Source organism: Chaetura pelagica, unplaced genomic scaffold, assembly GCF_000747805.2.
Source record: "Chaetura pelagica isolate M959 unplaced genomic scaffold, ChaPel_1.0 scaffold188, whole genome shotgun sequence".
Classification (NCBI taxonomy): domain Eukaryota; kingdom Metazoa; phylum Chordata; class Aves; order Apodiformes; family Apodidae; genus Chaetura; species Chaetura pelagica.
This window is the reverse complement of record NW_009954196.1, coordinates 651886-669390: the sequence shown is the minus strand read 5'-3', so window position 1 is coordinate 669390 and position 17505 is coordinate 651886. Positions and strand designations below refer to the sequence as shown.

Below are 17505 nucleotides of genomic sequence, written 5' to 3'. Positions count from 1 at the left end.
CTAAGAGTTTGCCTCCACATGAAAAAAATCCTCACTTATTTGAATTCTTTCAGTACAAACCCCTTACATAATGGAATCACATTCTTGTGCAGTCCAGTATGCTACATGCAAAATCACTCACTGCACTGGTACAAATGTCTCAGGATTAAGAAGTACAGAAATTGACTCACACACATTCATCAAGCGGACATGCTTTAATAGGGGCTCAATTTTTTTTTTTCCTGAATGACTTCATACCTAAATGGCACTAAAAATACTACTTTATGCATACTAATCTAAAAAAAGCATTACATGTTTGATTCTCATAACAGAAAGACTACTGCAGCAAACAAAAGGAGTAATAGAAGGATGATAAAATATCTCAAGCTGTAAGGGACCAGTAAGGATCAAGTCCAACTCGCAGGACTAGCTGAAACTAAACAATATGACTGTGTCATTCAGATGCTTCTTGAACTCTGACAGTTTTGGTGCCATGACCACTTCTTTCCTGGGAAGCCTGTTCCAGTGACTGACCATCCATCCTCTCAGTGAAGAACCTTTTACTAATGACCAATCTGAATTTTCCCTGATGCAGCTTCATTCCATTTCCATATGTCCTGTTGTACTCTTGTACTGTCTGACCACAAATTTATTGTTTTGGTACCAGTTAAAATTTTAGTATTTTGATACCTGCTTTGGAGTCAGTAGTTTTACAACTAGAAACATAGCAAAGAGCCTTAGGAATCTGAAAAGAACCTTGTGTCTCTTCAGCTCAGTCCTTGGTGATATAAGGGCCCAAACCTCTTCAGGGAGTTAAATACTACTCACACTCATTTTGTTTACAGCTAAATTCTCTGCCCAGTAAATCCAAACAATCTGGTGCTCAAATTATTGCCTATACCTTTGATAGCTGCCAAAAGCGTCACGATTCCATGGAAGAGCTGTTTCATCACCACTAGGACTGCAGAGGCACAAAGGCAACAGCAGCCTGTAAGAAAGGATCTGAAATACCAAAGACATCACTGCTCAGAATTCTTTTAAGATTGTTTCAGCAAGGGCAAAGATCTTCAGCTATTATAGAGCTACTGAAAGAAAGCAAGCTACATTGTAACTTCAAATAATCTTTTGCATGCAAGTATTCAGCATGCATCTTGGTATCTGTAGAATACTTCACAAAAGTGTCACGGTATTCCAAAGGTATTTAAAGTTTTCATTTTTAGTTAAAGAGTGAACAGCCACTTAAGTTTTTGGCACTTCTAGCATACTAGCAAAATAAACAGCATTCAGCAAACAATAACTTTCAAGGTATTGCTCTGTTAAAAAGGTCTTCTTCACCACAAGAAGCTGTCATGACTCCAGAAAGATATTACGCACTTAATGAAGTTTAAGATGCAAAATCATCTTGAAAACTTATCTGTCAATAAAGGTTCTACTATGTTGATTTTCTCAGCATTTTTAAAATACAGTTTATCAGCAGTGGTCATATTGACAAATACAGTTTAAACAGTCTGGAATTATACCATGAAGAATTTTAATGACACCAAAGAGATACTTAAAGTTATTAAAAAATATTTTAAAATAGCCAATTAAGTCTAATGAAGTAGTTCAATATGTCCAGGAAGTTGACAAATGGCATTTTTCCTCAATATTTACTTTGGAGTCCTCTGTAGCTGGTTCATAGCCACGAAGGATAACTTGGAAGACAGAAGGGTAAAACTAAGCTTCCTTCTGCCACCTCCTGCTTTGACAGTTAACAGTCGGTAGCTTAGCAGACAAGAAAGCGACTGCATGACAGAAGTCATTGTTTCGTGAACATCTTGGTGGCAATTTGGACTTGGGTGATTTTTCAAGACATCTTCTGTTTTGTTGTGTTCTCTTACTGCCAAGGATGCTGATCCGCTGTTTATCCTTCCAGCTTCCCGGCAATGACCCATAATCTTGTAACCACAAACTATGATTACTGCTACTTCCTCCTAGCACAACTCTTCTGTAAGAGCTTATCAGTTAGCTGCAGCTGGCTCAGAAGGTACAGCTGGCTGCCCTCTCCACTGTCCACACCCTAAATTATTCATGATGTATGTGTCAGCATATGCTACATGGTAACTTCTCTTTAAAAATTTGAAAACATTGAACTTTTCCCCTTCGCTCTTTCTCCCTACTTATCTGCACTCCAGATTCCTAATACATGGCAATTGTTTCATCTGTACTCATCTAACCTAAAAAGTTCCTAAGCTTCTTAATATTTTCAGTATTTTTACAAGCTATTGTCCCAACTAGAACCACTGCAACATTTCTTAGAGTATAAAGATTCTTTTCTAAGTTAACCTTTCCCCCGTTCTTTATGCTTTGCACCTCTAAAGTCATGAATTGCCCTATCAATTGCATAAAATACCGGTTCACAATTTAAAAGAACTCAGAGTCCCCAGGCACTGCCTTTCTAAGTTATATGAAAGACACTGCCCATCAGATGAGGGAAGGCAGCAAAAAGAAGCCCTGCCTAGCGGGGTAGGTGCACGTGCAAGAAATGAGCAAAAAGAAATTTAGGCCTCTAAAGGGTGGAGACAAACATTGCTGGACAGCTGTGGGAAGGAAAATAAGGTCAGAAGTGCTCAGTGGTCAATTACAACCTATTTCTGTATCAGGTCTCCCACCCTGTGACCCTGAGACGTTCCAGCTTCAGTTAAGCAGCAAATGGCAACTTCTCATCTTCCTCTTTTGCTTCTCCTCCTCCACAACACCCCCCCCTTGCCCCCATAAAGCACATAATGATGCACATGTGGACAGTAAGATGCCACATAGCCACATTAAAGAAAAGCTGTTTTAAGGAAATAGTTTTAAATCCTAAAGTTCAAGGTAACTGGTCAATGGCTTTCCACAAGCCTGTATTTTCAGGTTTTCATTCTGAAAAGTTGGAATATTTTTCTACCTCAATTGTATCAGTATTGGAGAGAAAATTAAGTGCAAAGATATGCTTCAGGGTTACCTGCATTTTCTTACAGCTTGAGTTTTCTCATTTATGGTTAATCCAAACAGAATGCATTTTTACTTCTTTCACAATTTATAAATCAAAAGGCTATGAAAACTGACATCCTTTGCACTGAAACGGTAATTTTGAATGTGAAATGCAGCACATATTAAGTAGAAAAAAAGTCTAGCTAAATTAAGTAACAGCCACCTACCTACCTCTGCTCCAATTCAATTGTCTGCAATTGTGTAATGATACCTTGAAGTGCAGCTTTCAATGAATTTGGAATGGATTCTCAGGAAACAGAAATCATTATGTAAAAAACAATTAGAGATATCCTCATTAAATACAACTCAAACTGTAAAAACATTAAGAGCAGTTAGTAGTAAACAATAGAAACAAGGGGTCACAATTCATTTACACAAGTTCTACCTCTAATACTGGTTAGACCATGGGCACTTCTCCCACGGCAGCGTGTTACTGAGCTTAGAGCTCATTCCCAAGCAAACCATTAACTCCCAAACCAAAGGACTTTTATAATACAAAAACTGTGGTAAAAGGAGGCTTACACTTGTGTATGTGGTTAACTGCATGCTTTGGTGTACACATTTCAGTTAACTTATCTTCGTAGAGGAATAATAAAGACATTTCACCCTGCTTTTTATAACACTACTACTTACCTATGTAAAATTTGCATTTTCTGAGTGTATGAAAAACCCTTCATGCAAAGTTAACTGTACTAATTACCTGAGCTATAAATTATTGTACCCCAAAGACTTCATAGCATTATTACTCCATTAATAGTCTGCAAAATAAGCTTATGCAAAGCCACACTCATTCTCTTTTGAGGAACTTCTATTTAAATCTACTACATGCAGCAGTAGACTTTCAGAATCACACCGTGGCTTAGTACACACTAATAGCTGGCTGCCTTTATAAGCTAATGTGACAAGATTTGTGATATACACATTATAGCATAATTGAAGCAAAAAGCCTTCTCCAAACATCATGCATCTCACTTGCACCTACTTTAATTGACAAGCTAATGTATTGCTATATGCATTGTCCTCTGGCCTTTAAAAAAAAATAAAAAAAATCCCAAACCTCTTGAGGTCAGCACTGCAGATTCTAATAAAAATCTCCTGAAACTTTAAGGAATTAAATTATCACTGGGCTTCACAGTAAGGAGAAAAACTAAAGAAAGAGTGGAGTGGTGGAATAAAAGTATAAAAAAAGCTTAGCAAGACACACAAACAATAACCAGTAAAATTTGTCAAAGCACATAGGTCAATTAGATCAGACATATATGGTTAAGAGATGCAAGACTTCAAAGGGCTACTCACAGACATGGAGATAGAACAATACTTGGTCCCAAATACTAAATTAAATTCTCCAGCTAGTCCTAATTCATTCTATAAAAGGATGTATCAGTGCCATGTTCCAGAAACTGCCTTGTTCTCCACTAAGTGTGTTACCTGAGAACTCCTACAGTCACTAACAGTGATATTTTCCTCAGTGTTCTTGAAGGCAGACACAAAATCCAGTACTTTATTAAAAGATCTGGACCTCTTACGCCAATAAGAGCATTCCAAATCTTGCAGTAGGAAAAATAACAAGATAATGGTTATATTAAATAGATCCTTCAATTTCCAAGGTATCTGTGAATTAACTTTCTGTATGCACACAGCAAAGAATCTGTAAGCATCGCTTCAGCAAAAGCACTCTTCCCCAAAGCATTAATCTTCACATTGAAAAGTAGTCATTGTCAGAGCTATGACACATCTTTGCTATTTACCCTAAAAATCTGTTAGGAGGATGAGGTTATAAACCACACTAAGTTCTGCACATAAGGTTGCAAATTGCAGTTCCTCTCACCTAGTTACTAAGAGGATCTGAGTTGCATGTTCAGTAAAGAAGTTGTGTTCCAGAAAATTCCCTTTACAAAAAAAAGTCAGGACTCATGACTATATAAAGATGGTTTCTTTTTAGACTTGCATCAAACACTGCAAGTGCATTTTAACACTGCAAGTGCATTTTTCCCAGAGGGAAAAAAGCCACAGACTTGATTTACAAACAAGCATAGGCTTCTATTTTCTTCAGCACAGATTTAACTATCGTATTCAGTGGCTATCAATGTTTTCTAAGAACATCACCAGTTAGACAGCTCTTCATGAACACAGCAGCCATTTAAAGAGAACAGCCTACTTTCACAGTCAATCAGGTACAACCTCAGATCAAAGATCAATTAAAAGCTGTAAAAAAACACGTTCTGATCGACATTGCATGTTTTCTGATGTCACTTCCTTACAAAATAAAAACCTTCACTGTTAGGAGATATTAAATTCTCCTAAGTTCCAATAGACCAACCAAATTTAAAAAAAAACACACTATTTTGGGCAAACAGAGATGTTTACCAGACAATCTTACAAAACTTCTCAGGTATTACTTTACAAAGAGCTGTCCTATCAAATTAAATTAATTTCTGGCACCTATCATTACACTTGTCACTTCTTCTAACCAAGACAGACAGCTGGTCTAGAAATAGTTACAGTAATTACTACTGCTCACCTGGAAGCTACTAAACTCTTTTCCCCCCCAACTGAATCACAGTAAACAAACCTCGTGTCACCTCACCACAGTACAAAAAAAAAATAATCAAGACAACTTTGAACTACCCCTGCAGAAGACTGAGCGCTTGCTTCTAAATGACATAGGAGACCAAAGTTATCACAGCATTAACCAAGAATAGTTACTAACAATTTACAGGCACTGGCTAAACAATGGCAAACATTGACTAAGGAATTGTTCTATACACACCTGCAAAAGCTCATCTGTCTACACTCCTAATTGCTCTTCCTAAGGCTACATCTGAACTGCAAATCTTTGACAGGCCAACCTGGCCGCTTAAAATGACAATTTCTCAGGTATCTTTTCCCAGATTACACTGAAGCCAGCTAGTTTTACAGTAGACTGCATGAATTGATGCCAACACATTTTCATTTCACAATAATATGGGTAGCTGGTCTTTACCTGACATACCTTCTCATTAAACACTCAGCCAACTTCATATTCTGCAATACCATAACTCTCTGCATTAGTCCTGCACTACTGCCAATATTTAAGTCCCCAGCCTTATCCTGAAAATATTTTAGCCATAATTCCAACTACCTTTTAAATGTGCAACAATGGCCTATAAAGATCTAAATCCATCAGTTCTCCTTTTTATGCTCATTTTATATTTAAGGCACTGAAGTAAAATAGCATCCATTCAGTGATGCAGAGAACTGAACAACAAAGCAAATTATTCCTAGAAGTAGCAGCTTTTTGGTTTTCAGACTTGAAGGAATCAGTGTAGTCTGTATTTTAGTGAAATAACCTTTATAACTCAAGATCCTTTATTGATAATGGATTATTTTTCTAATTTCATTGTTCTAGTGCTAATGTGTTTCATTTAACTCTCTAATGGAGACTGTTGTCTTAGCCTAGTTTTCAGATATAAAATTACACATAAACCAGGAAAAGAAACTTTTTTTTTTTTGACACCTGTAGATACAAGAAATCCTCAGCTGAACTCCACCTTCTGCTATGCTCAACAATTTTATTAGGGACTTACAGACTGATTTCTGAATCACTAGCCACATCTTATGGACCTATGGTATCTGCTTCAAATGATTATGACACTAAAATACTCTTTTTTATAACAACGAAGGATTTGAAATAAAATTACTAGAACAACTGAGGGGAGGCTACAGAAAGGACTACAATAAAGTTATTTGAAACATTCCCGGCTGAGGATGTTTAAACTGTTATGTTAGTTAATACCTATTCCTTCTTGCACAAGCCATTATAAAATCTAACAGTACTGGTATCGTATGTCTGGACACCTGTGTGCCAACTAGTTGTCTTTTAAACATTTGCCAGACTTCAGTTCCATGCCTCCATAGCAATCAGATCTTACTGTTGTGGTCTGCTTAAACCCAGACTTTTTTTAGAAAGAGTTACCACCTACAAACTTTATATCAAATAAACTACATACAGTGCAACTGACTAGAATGTTTTTACACAGACATGTAGAAGTGTTTATACTAGTTTTTTCAACCAATACAGAAGATGTTGTGTGCATTGGCAGATATGGAAAGAAAAAAATTATCCCTAACCAATACAGATGAAATTTTTCCTGCATCCTGAAAAAACTTCAAAATGTTCTTAAAACCACTACGTTTTTCAAGTGAAATTTGAATAAGCTGACTGGAATTGTGCTGTCAAATTCAAACTCCATTTAAAAATAGCAAGAACTCTAAAAAACCCTAACAACCTATTCCAGAAACAACACTGAAGTCTAGGTTTCTTCCCTTCTGAAGTCTGTTAAATCTAGACTGCCTTGGCTTGATATTCGTTCTCTACAAGCCATTTAAAAAGAATTAAAAAATACAGAATTTGTTCAATCTAAGACTTTTAGTGTGGAGCTGGCCCTCCTGTTCTGCAGCTGCTACTGCATTCAACATCCTGAAATGTCTTACTACAGAGCTGGAGAGGATCACTCACTTCAGTGTTTTCCAAAACCTTCATTTTTCACATGAAGTTCAAAATAAGTCTTTCCCCCTTCTCCCCTCCTTCCATATGTTATATAGCAATCAAGATCTACTACATACTTCTTCAAACTGCCTGGTTTTGGCAAGTAATTTACTCACTGAGCTAATCAGTGATTAAGCTTTTTTTTTTAAAAAAAGAAAGTTCTTAAATTTGTTCATCATCTCCTTATCAGCTCATGTTAACCAGCTGCTCCCCTCGCCACCCCACTTGAACTGCAAGCCCCAATACAGCTTCCACAAGAAGTCTGCACATGGCATTACTGGGACTGCTTCAAGGACAAAACACCTGCCATTCCCACTTCACAAAGGTAAGATTTTTTAGTCCCAGCATGACCTCCAGTATGCATATAAACATCTTATATTTACCCATTCTTCTTTCATCAAAATATGTACTTTCCAATTACAGAAAAATATCACCAGACCATTATGGATTCAAAACAAATATCTAATGGTCCAAACAAGATTTCCATCTTGTGATCTCTGACCTTCCTCATTAATCTCTCCTTGAGTTTTATGAAGCTTAGTGTCTTATATCTCACAAAACATATTTCTAGTTGATCACATAAGCGATCTCGGTGGCTGTAACTCCAAGACAAAGTAAAAAGCATAAAATTAACATAATTACCAAAAAGGTGAGAACAACATATTTGCAAGCTTAGAAATACAAATTTTTACCTCAGTTGTAATGCTACTGGCAGCTGTATTTAAAATATATCCAGTTTTCCAGCAAAATGGTGTAAGCAAAACAATTTGGTTAGCAAAGCAGAAATACTGCATGAACTGCAACTTCATTAACAAATTTCAAAACATCATTTTAGTGAGGCATTTTAGTGAGGTTAAAGAGCCTGGGTTTCTAAATTTCAAGCCAACTAGACTTTAAAATAAGTTCACTTTCATAAGTTTAGAGCCAGAACAAACCATGTCCAAACTACATATTCCAATTTTTATAAAAATTAAGGATTAACATTTATTATACATCTAGCTTTCCACATCCATGTGGGGACAAGGAACCGGAATGTACATAACTATAAGCAGTGCAAAAGTGGTGCCAGTGCGAAGTCACAGATGCACAATAAAGTGATAATACAAGACTAGAGAAAATGAAGCTGTGGATGTTGAGAATGGAGACAAAAAAAAAAAAATCAAACAAGGAAAAATATGAGGGAAGAGGGCAGGAAAGAGGAGAGACGGATGTTTAATAATGCCCATGTTGCTGCAAAGATAAAACTAATGGCACAAAACAATGTTTCTTGTAGAACAAAAATCCAATAGCAATGAGTCTTTATTAACTTTTAGTCACCTGACATGAGGAAAGTGTCTCTTGCATTAAAATAGTCATCAATGTAAATGGCAGCATGGCTGAACAAGTCCTTTTCAATGGTAACAAACATCCCACATAGTAAAGTCACTTCAACACAGCCTCATGACAATTCCCACATCAAAACAGTACTTTATTTTATATTTTTTTGCCTCATCATTACTCCCACATTAAGATCTTTCAGCTGTCAAGTGTACAAGGTGAAGAAAAAGGTTCTCAGTCAGCAAACACGAGTGCATCAGGAAGTATCTCCAAAATACACCACTTCGGATCTGCTGGGTCCCAAGTCCATCCTTGAACACTGGGCTTCCAGCACCAAGTGTAGCACACTACTAAGGCTACACAACTATGTTAGCTTATTAATTCTGCATGTATCAGGCCGAACAATGTGTCAACCTGCAACAGACTGAGCATTATAACTGAAAATGGGAAAAGATTCACTCTATTGAACTTCACATCATTATTTGATGTTAAAACAATGAGGCAAATCCCAACAGTATATACAAAAACCAGCTTTGCTTTTACAAAAGATTTTGTTTCCCATATTGATTAATCCAGGCAGCTAACTCATTGGTTTATGCAACTTTATTGAAGAAAATAAATCAATTACTAGTAGAGCTATTAGTTGATCACTCATCCATTGACAACTTGCATCATTTATTCAGTGCTATATTAAACAGTGTTTTGGAAGACAGATTAACTAATAGCTCCAAGCCTCCTAACAAAATTTAAATGAATTACAAAAATGTTCTTAGACCCTATTTTGGAATACAAGGGATGTTTGACTTCCAATTTCCATTCTCTGTAAAACAAGAACTGGTCATTCCTTTATTGACATGCATAAGATACATCACATTTTCTGTTCTGCTGATGCTATAGATTCAGTACCAATTCTCCAGACACATCAGTTATGAGCAAAAGTGTATACTAAAACCTCAGTTCTCTAACACTGCAAGGTTTGGAACAAGATGGATGTTGCTACAGCAATGTTACTTCTTTGATGGGAGAAAACTGAACATCCATCTCCCCTCCCCCCTTCAGGTGATATCTTCAGAATCTGTTAGAGCAGTGAGGAATGTTTGTTTTTAATCTCATAACCAAGTTAGAATGAAGACATTGGCCACATATTACACATGCTCCATTAAAAAAATTCTGAATCTTGGGCAATTGTTCTTGTGTAACTACTTTACAGATTCTAAAAGCAGTTATTGTCCAAAGCTGGAAGAACTAAAGTCTTCTCAGATGAGCATGTGCATGAATGGAAGGAGGTAAACAAAAAAAATAAAAAAGATGAGGTCTGATAGGGGAGCAGCCGGATAAGAAAATCAAAAAAGGAACAGTAATTTAAAGTTTATTCCAGCTATAATGCAGGTTATTCTGACTTTAAGGTAGCATCACATGGCATACTTCTGAGTCCATTCCCGAGATATTCTGTTGTACCTGCAAACAAAATGAGGAATTTAATTAGTGTCAGCATGACAACGGCAATTTCCTGAACAGTTAATGATTAAGTATCACTTTATCTCCCTATTCTCTTCACACTAAGAGAAGCTTCTATGTATAGTAAGATATACCTGAACTGAAGAAAAAAACAAAAAAGGACCTAATCACAGAATGGTTTGAGATGGAAGGGACCTTAAAGATAATCTAGCTCCAATCCCCCTGCTGTGGGCAGGGACAACTCCCACTAGACCAGGTTCCAAGCCTCATCCAACCTGCCCTTGAACACCGCCAGGGATGGGGCAGCCACAACTTCCCTGGGCAATCTGTTTTATTGTCTCACCACCCTCACACCGAAGAATTTCTTCCTAATGTCTAACCTCAATCTCCCCTCTCCCACTCTAGACTAACAGGGATATTCTCTAATTTATATGGAACACTTCAAATTCAAGACAACTAGATTTGCTAGAATTGTGTTGTGAAGAACTACTGAAGGTGAGAGAACAGAGACCACCTGGGGTGTGACAGGCAAAGGGAGCATGTTGTTTAAATACTGTTCTTAGGTGAAGATTACAGAGTGCCACGTGCCATAAGTAAAGATTACTTGGTTAACATCATAATTGGATACAGAATGTCAAATTTACCATTTTAAAGTAAAACAACACTAAGCATTTCTTCACACTTAATATTCTCTTGTCACATGAATATACTGCTCAAACAATTTTTAAAAAGAATATTAAAACAACACTTGAGTACACAATTTCCACAGGAAAAAAGCTGACAATTAGTTTATACTCCATGCTTGTCAGTAAGAAGTTAATTTTCAATTATGCAAGCAGAACATAATCCCCACGTTTTCCTCGGTTATAGGTAGAAGACAGACCCTGCTGAATAACAAAGTTTAAATTTCGACAGTTTAAATTCACCAACATCTATGGCATGAGATCTTGCTACAAGGCACCAACCACCTTTAAGAAAATTCTGACAAAACCTGGGTAAATACTTACCAGAACAAGCTGACAAGTTGGCTCAAAACTAATTATTTCACACTATATTTTTTTTGGCCATGCAAGAGCAATATCTGTGAGAAATAGTGACTAGCCAATACATTTCACACTAACCACAGATCAAGCTGTTAAATATCCAAGTTCAGTAACTGGTGCATCCATTATCTGTTAGTTAATCCAGTGCCTTAGAGCATGCAGCACCCAAGTGCTGACAAGTTTCCATTCTGTTAAATGCACCATGATGTGCAGATATTCTTACCCTACAGCATAGCGTATTTCTCTGTCCACTCTCTTGCTAACCTATTGTACCTAATTGGACAAGTATATTTAGCATTAATAGATATGTGTGTGGGTATACATATATATATAAACAAAGTCTACTTCATATAATTCTATCTGTGCAAAAATTTTAAAAGCAGGTAAGGAAAGAAAAAAGTTGTTTCAACACAGATAGGAAAAATGTTCAAGCATTTTTTCAAGGGGAGCACCAAAATTAAAGGCCAAGCTGCTAGCAAAAGAAAGAACCAACATAACAAAGCTATCTTCAAGATGAAGTTCTAACTATATTTTATTTATGCATCGTAAGCAACACATAACTTTAAAATACTGCCATGCATCTCCTTTACCCACAACTTGAAAGACACTAAGCCTCTTTGTTTTTTAATTATGCATTGCCAAGAATAGGTACTGCTTGAACACACAAGTTCTCTCCATCTCAGTCACAAAAGACTCACTCAACACAAGTGCTGTCTGACAATGCACTCTTACCAAGTTTGTTAAAATACTGGTCTTACGCAACTCTGTACTTACTTGTCTCTGTCTGTTTTATAGATACGTGCAATCTCTGGCACTAGTGGGTCATCTGGATTTGGATCACATAACAGTGAACAAATGGATAAGAGAACTGTAAAAAAAGAAAATCCTCAATAGTAAAACAAGAGCAACAATCTGAAACAACGGAGCACAGATCTTTGCGTTAGCACAACGTAAGCACAGGAGAACCTAAGAAGCCTTCTGCTGACACATGGCCAAAATAAATTTGTAACCCAGTCTAAATAAAAAGCTCAGAACGACTTAAAAGTTTGCAAGAACTATTTGTTTCCTATTTCCCAACACTTACAGCTGTCAGTAAGCACACAAGCTAACAGCACTGTTGTCCCCTGCACTATGATGCAATGTAGCAGCCAACAAAAACATATTATGTATTCTGATGACCAGCATATTCAATGGTTTTAATCACTAGAACTTCACCACTATTTTCTAATAGTCTATAGACTAAATTCTTTTTCTGTTGTATGTAAGGTAGAAATATGTTGGTCTGCACTGATAAAACCACATGTCATAAAATAAAGGAGTAACACTGTTGTAGGCAGCTATAAGGACTTCATCCTCTATTCTCACAGCAGCTTTGAAAGAAAAACAGTACTGACAGCATTAAAATGTAAGGAATCCACAGTCAAATTACAAACCTACTCCTTGGACAGATAGGAATTACAAGTTATAGACAAAGGAGCACTTTGATGTATCTTCTGAAGCCAGTGACCACTGACTTTGAGGCAAAACGAAATTTGATAATCATGAAAATATTTGAGAATTAACTGTTATTTACTATAATAAAACAAAGAATGCTGCAAAGCTTCTACTGCAGGACAGCATCAGCTTATCCTGATGTATTATCAGTAAGCTCAGCTCATGAAGTAATGTAATACCATACCAGTGTACAGCAGCAGAAAGCAACATGTGTTGCTTTTATATTTTAACAGTTCTTTTAATCATCTGCCACAAAGATACGCCAATATAACTCCACATGTTATTTTTACAGGTTCACTCAAAAAAATCATGCGGATTTCATTATTAAAAACTGACTTTAAATTAATCTTTACAATAATATGCAAATCTGTATCTACACAGACACCTGCAAACAAGCAGTTTCTCAGCCTTAGCTCAAATACACCAGCCTGTTTCAATTCAAATGCTGGCAGAGTCCTCTGAGATCAAGCTAGTAAGCTCTGCTAAGAATACTGAAGCAAATAAGTGGCCAAAGTCCTAAACAGCCATGTATCAAAAGGTGTTAGAAAAAAACATCCAATAAAAGCATGGCAAGATATCATTATCAAATTGGCAAAACACAGGCTAGAATGAGTAAGGGTAATCAAGAGACTGGTAAGAACTAAAAACAATCAAAACTGAAAGCACAGTATTCAACATAATAAAGAAACATTTCTCTTTCACTAAAGTTACCTTTAGAAATAGTTAAAGCAGGAGACCACTGTGATCTTAGAATATCAAGACAAATGCTGCCATTACTGTTAATATTTGGATGATAGATTCTTGTTGTAAATGCAACCTGCAACAAAAAAAATATGCGGAGTGTGTTTTGGTCTATGACAACAATGACATTACCCTTTCTTCTCAGTCAACCTTTTAGTCAATTCAATTTACTTTAAAAGAAAAGGATTAAGCAGTTAAACTGCATCAAATTCATGGAAATGCACCACAACCTCTCAGTTTCCACGTGCTCTATTTCCAACAGAGAGAGGGCAAGTATGAGGCTGTGTTATAGTCACAGGTGCCTGCATCATGAAGACATTCGACAGAAATGCCTGAACCATGGTAACACTGCTATCACAGAGCTAAAGAATTTTAAACACTGCAGTCACTCCAAGTGCACACTTTTGTATTGACTGAAAAGTGGAAGACAATGCTAGCAGCTGATACAGCCACAAAAAAAGAGCAAATTTCACAATTACTGTAAGATTCTAACGGATACAGTCTTCACTGATTTTAGGCACTGACCAAGTTAACTGCTATCCATAGTATCACATTCCTACAGACCAACCGTAATAGCTACACTGTCACCAACAGTCCACTCAGTAGGAATTCTATTATAGTAACACATAGCTAGCAAGTTTTCATATAAATTAAGAAAAACAGAAATAAACCCAAAACCATTCAGAATTCACATATATGAATTTGCTCCTGAAATACATCCTAATACACCCATTCTTGTGGTAGTCAGAGGGACCTACCATCTAAGATACAACAGGAAGTGAGAAATTGACAATATTACAAAACACATGCTGACAATTTCCATCCTGTACTCAGTTCTTTAAAAAACAATAATTTCACAAATGAGAAAGCAATACTTACCTTAGGTGGTTTGAAAGGGTAGTCTGTAGGAAAGTGAATTGTCAAGAAGAATACACCACCCTGATATGGACTGTCATTCTGTCAAAGCAAACAAATAATTCTCCTATTATAATCTTCATGACTAAATATCACTCCATATGCCGTTTTTAAATAAATAAAAGGAGAGAAATTTGTTTAAAGAACCAAACTGTTCAACCCACCAATACAAGAGAGATGCAATCAAAATTCAATTACTACTTCCTAAGGTAAGTGATACAGAAAAGACACGGGTGACTTTCTGTATGGACCTCTCCCAGCTAATGCTTCATAGAAAACAGCTTATCTGACAATTGACACAGGACAACTTGACAAAAGCATCCAAAAGCCTCTGAGACAGCTCCAAGAAGTAATGTGATAACAGCGGTGGGGGGGAGGGGAAGGTTGCTGTCAGGTTCAATAACCTCGAGTTCTGTGTTTTGAGCTCATTTGTTATAACCACCCAAGTTCAGTGGCCATGGACAGCTCTAAGGGCCTCTCATTCCCTCCTAAATGCAGTCTTTAGCTTAGGCATGGCTCAGCCCTGCAGAAAGCCTGTGAATACACAGCTGAGGCCTTGCTCCTCGCAAAAAAAAACAACCAAAAAAGCAAAAACCAAGAGCTTCCAACCCTACTAGGACCACCAAACAAAGAAAAAAAACAAACAACCCATCAAGATTAAAGTGAATTCTTCCTCCCTTTCTGTAGTAGAAATTCACTGTAATCTAGTATGGAAGAGTATTTTAAATTTCCTTGTTCCAAGGAAACAATTTTGGGGTAATTAATTCAAGCGTTAACTATTAGCAGTAACGCAACATATGGAAACAAAAAAGCTGATAGTAAGCAGAGAATAAAAGGAGTCACTAAACAGGGATTCTCTAAGTTAGTAGTTAGAAAAAGATGTGAGAAGTTTTTACTAGAAAATACAACTAAGTTTCTGAAACAGATCTAATGATTTCATTGTTTGACCTGAAGATGACAATGCTTTTAAATTCCAGATTCAAGACTAGGGAAAATGAAAGACATGCAGAGTTCAATTCTGAATCATTTGTTAATTAAATTTTCAAATTAACTGCAAAAACACTTCACCAATGTAAGGAAACAACCACATCTTACTAAAATACCAGAAAATGAAATTCTGCTACACAAGTGACTAAAATCTGAAAACATGTAGCTTATACCTTAATCAATCTCTGCTGAAAAGCTAGCAATCAAGACAACCTCTTCTACTTGAGCAACCAGAGCACATACTCTAGGGATACATTTTAGCCATTACAGAAACCCCTCTTAGACTGTCTGAAACCAATGCAAGCTCCCTTACACCAAAGAAAATTACAGCCTTATTGCAGAAATGGAAGACAAGATGATTGGTTCCAAAATCCTTGTCTTTTATTAAAGGCACTAAGCAATGCCCCAGAAGCAACTACTAACACCACAATTTAGTCAGGATACTGGCCAATCTAGAAAATAGAACGTAGACCTTTTGACACCACAAAAAAACACATGGGAAAATAGAAGCTGTACATTATTAAATCAGAAGGGGAAGCTAAAATAATCCCAATTTTAATTCAAGTGATGTGTAATACCTTATGACTATGCAGACACCAACCATGTAAAATCATACTTAGTATAGTGCAGAACACTCCTTGCCATTTAAGCATGAATACAGCCATTAAACAATTTTATCTTTTTGAGGCACCTAGTTACAATCAGTAAGGACCAGGGACTTTGGAATGGGAGAATCATTTTTCCAGTCAGGTGACCCTCTAATAACCACACTTCCCACAAAGATCTTGTAAACCCTCACATAAATACAAAGCTATATATAAATCAGGGCAATTCAGCATCACTGATATTTAATTCCTACACTGTAGTCTCACCAGAAGCATCACTTGGTGGCTGCACATCTACTCACATCCAATATTTGTCTTCTCAAGTTACAGAAAGTTTTGTTTTCTAAATATAGATAACCAGCCCTGAGAAATTCAGATGTCAAGTGTTTGCAGGTTATGTTTTCAGTAAAGGCAAACATCTGCCTTCTGTAGTCCAACAAGGAAAAAGTCACATTCAGGTTTCAGATGCTTACCAAACATTTAACAGACTTTTTCCTTTAGTTGTAACTGGAACCTCACATTCCACTGTGAGTGACTTTTTACCCTTCCATTCCTAAAAGTATTCCACATCTCAGTACATAACACCAGATCAAATAAGGATTCCCTGTTCTGTTTCAAGATCCACACAAAAGTATCCCAACCAACATGCCTGACACTGGGACCAGATCTCAGTACAAAGCTCATTCTAGATTCAAACTTCAGGAAAAGTTAGATGTAAACAAAGTTTATAGATATTAAGTGATGCCTAACATTGCTCTAGACATCATTTCAGCTGAAATACATGCCATCATAAAACATTCCAGCAATAATAAAATAATAATCAAACTGATTATTTCCCCCCCCCCTTCATTTTCTGCTACCTCTAGAACTAAAGCCTAATACAGGTCTTTACTCCCTAATACAGGGAGTTAAAGAGAAGGAAAGCAAAAAAAAAAAATCCAGTTTTCTCCTGAATAAGAGTTACTAGTTTAGAATTACATCACAAGAATTAGAATACTTACAGGTCCCATAATTGTGGCTTGCCAATGAAACACTACAAAAGAAAAACTCCGCATTATTATCTATGCATGATATGCTTTGAGTTAGCAGAGCAAAACATAAAACTTAAGGTTACTTACTGTCATCTCCAACGGGACCTGCTGGTTACTTTCAAGTTTTGTCAGTTTAGTGCTTAAAAAAGAAAAAAACAAAACAAAAACAACAAAAAAAACTGTTCAGAGAACAAACACTAATCAACTTGGTAATTTTCACTTCATGTCCCGCAAAAACCTTAAGTTTTTCCATATATAAACACAGAACAATGTGCAGTAAGAACTATTAGAACCCCTAGGTCGCTACCAAATTTGTCTACAAAAAACAAAGGCCATGAACACCAAAGATGGCTATGAAGGTAAACAGCTACAATGACCATGCTTTTCCAAATAAA

At 36.6% G+C, this 17505-nt stretch overlaps 1 protein-coding gene across 4 annotated transcripts; it reads right to left on the bottom strand.

The window, feature by feature from the left end:
- Positions 1-8477: 8477 nt before the first annotated feature.
- UBE2D3 (ubiquitin-conjugating enzyme E2D 3) lies at positions 8478-17221 on the bottom strand. 4 transcript variants are annotated; one of them, XM_010003164.1, is made up of 7 exons: positions 17198-17221; positions 17081-17112; positions 14452-14529; positions 13543-13648; positions 12112-12205; positions 11561-11610; positions 8478-10294 (listed from the first exon to the last, which is right to left on the bottom strand). In XM_010003164.1, coding segments are annotated over exons 1-6 (360 nt in total). In that variant the 5' UTR covers positions 17199-17221; the 3' UTR covers positions 8478-10294; position 11561. The 4 variants fall into 4 exon arrangements, with proteins under 4 accessions (XP_010001466.1, XP_010001465.1, XP_010001467.1 ...); XM_010003165.1 differs by lacking the exon at positions 11561-11610 and having other exon boundaries at positions 8787-10294; XM_010003163.1 differs by lacking the exons at positions 11561-11610; positions 17198-17221 and having other exon boundaries at positions 17081-17134.
- Positions 17222-17505: the final 284 nt, after the last annotated feature.